We start from the raw sequence: 6417 nt of genomic DNA on the forward strand, positions 1-6417 counted from the left end.
GCTGAACCGGTTTGATTCGGTATGTAGATAGATGTGTAAGGGTAGTATGTGTGATAGTGCACATTTGTGTTTGAACCTGTGCAATTTGAGCTGAAAATGGTGCTTTTAAAGAGAATATTACTGGGTTTTCTTAATAGAGTTGCTTGATTCCGGATTTGCATCTCTGATATGTTCTTCTCTGATTTGGTTTGATTCTGAACGTATGTGTACAAGTAGTTTGTTTGGCTGTGTGTATTTATGTGTTTGTTTATGCATAATTTGTGCTGCAAAGGGTGTTTGCAAAGAGAAATGTAATGGGTTTCCGTGATTTAGTTGCTTGTTTTCAAAATTTTCGTCACTGATATGTTCATGAATTTGGTTTGTTGACAGGAGGGGAGAGCATATATGGAGACGCCTTCCTGGATGAGTTCCATTCAAGACTGAGGTTTAATCACCGAGGGATTGTGGCGATGGCAAATGCGGGATCACTGCATTCAAACGGTAGTCAGTTCTTTATGACTTTGGATAAATGTGATTGGCTTGATAAGAAGCATACTATCTTTGGGAAGGTAATGACCTTTTTTGTTCTTTTTCTGGGTTTCAGAGTGCTTAATTGTTCATTTTGAGTTCTTGATCATGTGTTTATGTAACTGTTTTTCACTTTCTTAGGTGACGGGCGACTCAATCTTCAATCTTCTAAGACTGGGCGAGGTGGACACAGATAAAGATGACCGTCCCCTGGATCCTGTACCAAGAATATTATCTGTTGAGGTAGGAATTTTAAGTACATGGTGGATATTAGTTTTTTGACAGGTTTCTGTGCTGTCGGATGATGTCGGTGTTGTCTCTGATTATGGGACTTTGTTATGTATTGTGATTCTCATTCTCTGAATCATCTTTCTTGTGATTTACTTGATTTTTTTTTCTGTGAAATTCACTCCTTTAGGTTTTGTGGAATCCCTTTGAAGATATAGTTCCTAGAATGTCAGCAAAGGCAGCAGATGAATCTCTAGCTACTACTGAAACCAAGGAACCCAGAAAAAAGGGCATTAAGTAAGCTGATTTGCCTTGCTAATCAAGAATTTAAATTTAGCATTGCTTTGGCTTCTCTTAGAAGTTTGTATGTTGTCTTTGCTATGATCAGGAAGCTGAGTTTACTATCATTTGGAGAAGAGGCTGAGGAAGAGGAGAAGGAATTGGCGGCTGTGAGGCAAAAAATAAAGAGCAGCCATGACGTGTTGAATGATCCTCGCCTCCTGAAATCGGAAACTGCTGACAAGGAACCGGTAATGATATGGTCCATCTTGTTCCTTTCTCTTACCCTTTCCCCTCTTCTTTAGTTCTCTTGTGTCTGAAAGTTTGTAGATAAGTTACATAAACAAATTGGAGGCAGCTTATTTTTATATGTAATTAAGAGAAATTTTATGTTGCTTGCCTTTTGAGATTACTTGATGTAGTAATGCTTACTGTTCTATTACCAATTGTTGCATTGTATGCTTGGTAGTATATGACTGATGTAATGCACCTTATGCGATTTTTATGAGTGTGCTTCTTAAGTTATCAGCATGCATATGAGACTTTCTGATGTATATTGGAAAATTTAATCAATCCAGAATGCAGCTGTGATAAAGGAAGCACTGTCTGTGAGGGAAGCTCTTAGTTCTAAGAAAGAAGGGACTCAAAAGGATAAGAGCTTTGCTGTATCTGGTTCAATTGGAGATAGTGAGGAAGACGATGACGACGGCGATGAGGCCAAATTTGACGCAAAGATGAGGAGGCAAGTGCTTAATAGAAGGAAAGAGATGGGAGATATGCCTTCAAAACCTATTCAGAAAAAGGGTAATTATTTTTCATTGATCTGTCTTAAAATTTCAATTATCTTTTGCTCTCATTTTCCATACATATTGAGCCAGTTAATCCATGCTTGTGAATCTTAACGTTTTATCAAAACAGTTTGTCCTTTCTTTTAGAGTTGACTGTTATTTGACATCTTTTACTGGTTTTACGTGTCACCGAAAATGAAGATACAGCTTATTATATCACTCTTTCATATTGTTTCTCTCATCTATAGTTGTTTCCTGTAGATACTAATGGAAAATCCCATGTGGTTGTTTTGTGAGCAGGGAACTCTAGCCCGAAGGGTCGTGAAAAATCTATTCCCAGGTAAGAATTCCACAATGTTTTTTTGCACCTGCCTTGAAGGGTTTACTGCCTCCATGTGATTAGTCTGTGTCTTCATTTCATATAGAGTGTAGTTTATCTCTTCTTTCCATCCCTTGGCTCAAGCAAAGAGACTCATATTGTTTACAGACATGGTTAGACAAAACAATTTCACATTGGCCCAACCTTTTCAGTTAGCTTCAATTTAAAGTTTTTTGTTTTCTCATCTCATCTCCATACTTGGTAAACTGGAAAGGCTAAATTCTAAATCTATTCTCGGGTAAATTGATATTTATACCGAGATGCTTTATGCTTTAAAACTTAAACGGGAATTCATCAGTATTTGCCATCGTGAATCTTCTCAGCTGTGCCCACTAGTTCAGTGTGTGCATCTCAACATCGTTTTTCTTGCATTGCAGGTACCTGTATGTTAATGGGGTAAAACCTTGTTAAATGGTTCTGTTTTGTTTTTGCTATATGGTTTTGTTCAGATCGGATGATGCAAGTAGTGATGATGACAAACCAAAGGTTGAAAAGTTATCATTGAGGAAAAAGGGATTAGGTTCAGAAGTCAGGTCCGAACGAATTGCAAAAGCGGACACAGACTTGCAGCTTTACAACGACTCTGAACGGGCGAGGCTATTGCAGAAGTTGAAAAGGCGTAGACTGCAAGGACGTGAAGATGATGTGAGTTGTTATAATGTTTTTCTTTCTCATTTTCCATCTATATTCACTCGTTCATTATGTTCTTCCTTTTCCTGTTTCTTGGGATCGTTAAAATTTTTGCTATCAACCGATATGAATTTCTGTTATGTCGGACAGAATATCATATTTCATATTTCCGTCATCCGTGCTAGTGGTTATAACCGTACCGTTGTGTTCTAAAGTGTTTTTATTCTCTGTACTGATGATCTGTGTTTCCTCCCTATATAGGTGTTAGCAAAACTTGAGAAGTTTAAGCAGACAATTTCCACAAACCCTGAACAAACAGAAGGTGAATCTGAAGAAGCTAAAGAAAATCTTTCGGATTGGCAGAAAGTAAAGCTGAAGTTTGCACCCGAGCGTGGCAAGGTAACGTCCAAGTTTCCATTACTCATATGCTACTTTTCATTTCAGTTAAGATACCTGGGGCTGAAGCTTCATCAAATCTCTTCATGATCCTCTTGAGAAACCTGAAACGTGTAAAACTTGTCCTGTAGGATCATATGTCTCGAAAGGATGACCCGGATGCCTACATGGTCGTTGACCCGCTTCTCGAAAAGGGGAAAGAAAAGTTCAATAAGATGCAAGCGAAACAAAAACGACGAGAACGAGAATGGGCAGGCAGATCTCTCACCTGATTCCCCCATCCATCCATCCATCCATCCATTCAGTCGCCAGTTTCAGTTTCACAGTCTCATCTAAAAGGGTACGTTGATGAAATCAGAAATATGGGAGTTTAGATTTGAGATTGCTTCTGTTGTATTAGATATCTCTTGATTGTTGATTTTGGATTCTCTTTGGATAATTTTAACATCGTTAGGTTTTTCGGGTACTTTTATTTTTTTTTGGAAAGTCGGTACTAACTGTGAAGAAGATCTCAGGCTTGGATATATTTTGGACAAGAAAGAATGGTGTAAACTTCATCTCGAGACTCTTTAACCTCGTTTCATACTTCAGTTGCTTGTCTGTATATCGTTTTTATGAATCTCGAGTCCAACTTACAAGCGATCATAGATGAGAAAATAAGAAATTTGCGGTTGCATACAAATGTTAGCTGGATACTTGGGAAGAAATTTCTGCAACAAATTATTTGTTTGGTTTCAAATGCTAATGTGGACTTTGTTATGTCAACGGGTAGCACCATTACAAAGATTTTGTTCTCCGCAACCGTGTGGTTAATTTTTAGAAATGTGATTTGACGTAAGAAAACTTTTTTAGATAATTTTTCTTAAAAAAATAATATATAATATATTTTTAGTCATGTAATCTTATATTATTCTGTATTTTATTTCTTTGTAGTCATGTAATTTTAATTTTAATTTTGCTTATAGTTTCATCTTATTTTATTAAACAAATTTTGTTTTATGTGATTTTTTTCATATTTTTTAAAATAAAATATTACTAAATGTAACTTTTAGTTTTTTATCATGTGGTTTATTTACCTTTTCTTTTATTCGGCTATGATTTACCTGGTGGTCCGGTTTTACATGGTCACGTGACAACGGGACGACTTCATCAAAGTCGTCACGTGTCTCTCTTCTCCGCGTCTTACAAATCAAACGTCCGCGTCTATGACCTCCTATAGCCAGTAAAACCAGTAACACACCTCTTCTTTTTCATGAAATTTTAGATTTTTTTATATTTATGTCTTTATCTCTTTTTTTTTTCATATATTTTTTCTTTTTGCTTTTAACCTTTTTAATATATTATAAGAAGATATCATTCGTTTTATCGAATTCAAACATAACTTATATATACTTCAATAAAAAATTTCAACACTAAATTTATTGTATCAAAATAAATCTAAATCCAATATAAAATTTAAATAGTTAAATGGATGGCAATTTTTAAAAAATAGAAAGATCTAAAAATAAATCAAATAGATCAAAATCTGAATACTACTTCTATATATAATTGTACTTTTTTTGCGATGAAAATGAAATTTCTGTTAAAGAAAATTATAGAATTTTGCGTCACATAAGCATATAATCATGGAATCATATAATCATAGAAGTTTGATATTTCAATTTCTATAGTTTTATAATTAAAATATACTGTGCAACTATGAATTTTACATTTAAGAACGAATTTTTTGAATTGAAAAAAAAATTGAATAACATAAACTCAAACTACATCTTTATAGATCATTTAAAAATCAAATTACTTTAAATCATTAGTTTTTATATGAATTAAATTTATTGATTCCTATATTAACTACATTTTTAGTTTAATGTTATATATTAACTACATTGTACAATTTTTCTTATCAGATTTTTTAAGATTGAATTGATAATAATTTATAATTCCCTTAATTCGAATCAATATGCAATAGTATATTAAAAATAAAAAATCCATTTTACCTTGTCTAAATTTTAAATATTTTTCTGAAAATTTTTAATATTTATATTTCATATTGGATTTTTAAATATATATTAAACAGTTCTCAAAATTTTCTTAATTTTCCTTTTCTTTCGAAGTCAAGTCAAAGGGAGAAGACTCATGTGGTTCTCACGTGCCTCCTCCCTGTACGTTACTTGCTGTAGCCGGTAAAACCGGTCACCATCTCTTTCCTTTAAATTTCATTTATACATTACCTTTGTTTTTCAATTCAATTTGATCTTTTTCGATCCGTTCCAGCTTTTCAAACTCGGAGAGAGAGAGAGAGAGGAAAGCGAAAGAGCTTCGCTTTCTTCGTTAAACCCTTCGTAGTTTCTTCTCACATGACTGATTCAACTTGGTTTCGATTACGAATCTAGGGTTTCGACATTTCCGAATCAGGTGATTCTCGCCTTTGGTTTCTGGGATTGTTTCTCCCCCCTCGGTGTTTAAAGTTTGATGCGAGAAAAGCCCAGATTCCGGATCCGAAGTTTGTTTTTTTTTTCTTTTACACGGTTAAGTTGTTAATTCCTACTGATTTACGGAAATGGCGAATCTTGTTTCTTTGTTCTTTTTAAGTTATTGCCGGAAAATCTCGGTTTCTTTAGTTTAGGTTTCGGCATCTTGTCCGAACTTGTGAATTTTCTTGCGCTTTCTTGACTCTTGGCATTCGTTCATGCCCTTTTGCCATGTATTCCTCTTTCTTGCAGAATTTATCAATTAGCGATTACCTGCGTTGAAAGATTTGTTTCCTTTGTTGATTTCTCGGATCTTTCATCCTTAGAAAATGTCTCGAGCTGAGTATTTATGGGAGCGGCTGGTGCACGCCGCGTTACGTAGAGAAAGAACAGGAGCTGCTGCTGTTGGTCCTGGTCAGGGCAGTATTGTTGGATATGTTCCTTCATCGCTTGCAAACAACCAAGACATAGATGCTATCTTGAGAGCTGCAGACCTTTGTTGATTTCTCGGATCTTTCATCCTTAGAAAATGTCTCGAGCTGAGTATTTATGGGAGCGGCTGGTGCACGCCGCGTTACGTAGAGAAAGAACAGGAGCTGCTGCTGTTGGTCCTGGTCAGGGCAGTATTGTTGGATATGTTCCTTCATCGCTTGCAAACAACCAAGACATAGATGCTATCTTGAGAGCTGCAGATGAAATTCAAGACGAAGATCCCGATATATCCAGAATTTGTAAGATTGTT

General features: G+C 35.3%; 2 protein-coding genes across 4 annotated transcripts in view; both read left to right on the plus strand.

Annotated features, from left to right (window-relative positions):
• LOC104811050 (peptidyl-prolyl cis-trans isomerase CYP57) overlaps positions 1–3811 on the plus strand; it is a 4338-nt gene extending 527 nt beyond the window's left edge. Inside the window, exons 2-10 of the mRNA XM_010537588.2 lie at positions 370–548; positions 649–750; positions 926–1032; positions 1124–1265; positions 1593–1818; positions 2103–2142; positions 2631–2826; positions 3073–3210; positions 3339–3811. Of these exons, the coding sequence (XP_010535890.1) occupies positions 370–548; positions 649–750; positions 926–1032; positions 1124–1265; positions 1593–1818; positions 2103–2142; positions 2631–2826; positions 3073–3210; positions 3339–3479 (1271 nt within the window). The 3' untranslated portion in view covers positions 3480–3811. The remainder of the gene's footprint in view (positions 1–369; positions 549–648; positions 751–925; positions 1033–1123; positions 1266–1592; positions 1819–2102; positions 2143–2630; positions 2827–3072; positions 3211–3338) is intronic.
• A 1654-nt stretch (positions 3812–5465) lies between these two features.
• Positions 5466–6417, plus strand: part of LOC104811051 (callose synthase 9) — a 20049-nt gene continuing 19097 nt past the window's right edge. For 2 of the 3 annotated variants that reach the window (XM_010537592.2, XM_010537591.2), the window contains exon 1: positions 6205–6406. In XM_010537592.2, coding sequence (XP_010535894.1) covers positions 6205–6406 — 202 coding nt within the window. Of the gene's footprint in view, positions 5620–5927; positions 6137–6204; positions 6407–6417 lie in introns of those variants that run through there. The other variant, XM_010537590.1, reaches the window with a different exon arrangement.

Source organism: Tarenaya hassleriana, unplaced genomic scaffold (assembly GCF_000463585.1).
Source record: "Tarenaya hassleriana unplaced genomic scaffold, ASM46358v1 Cleome19, whole genome shotgun sequence".
Classification (NCBI taxonomy): Eukaryota; Viridiplantae; Streptophyta; class Magnoliopsida; order Brassicales; family Cleomaceae; genus Tarenaya; species Tarenaya hassleriana.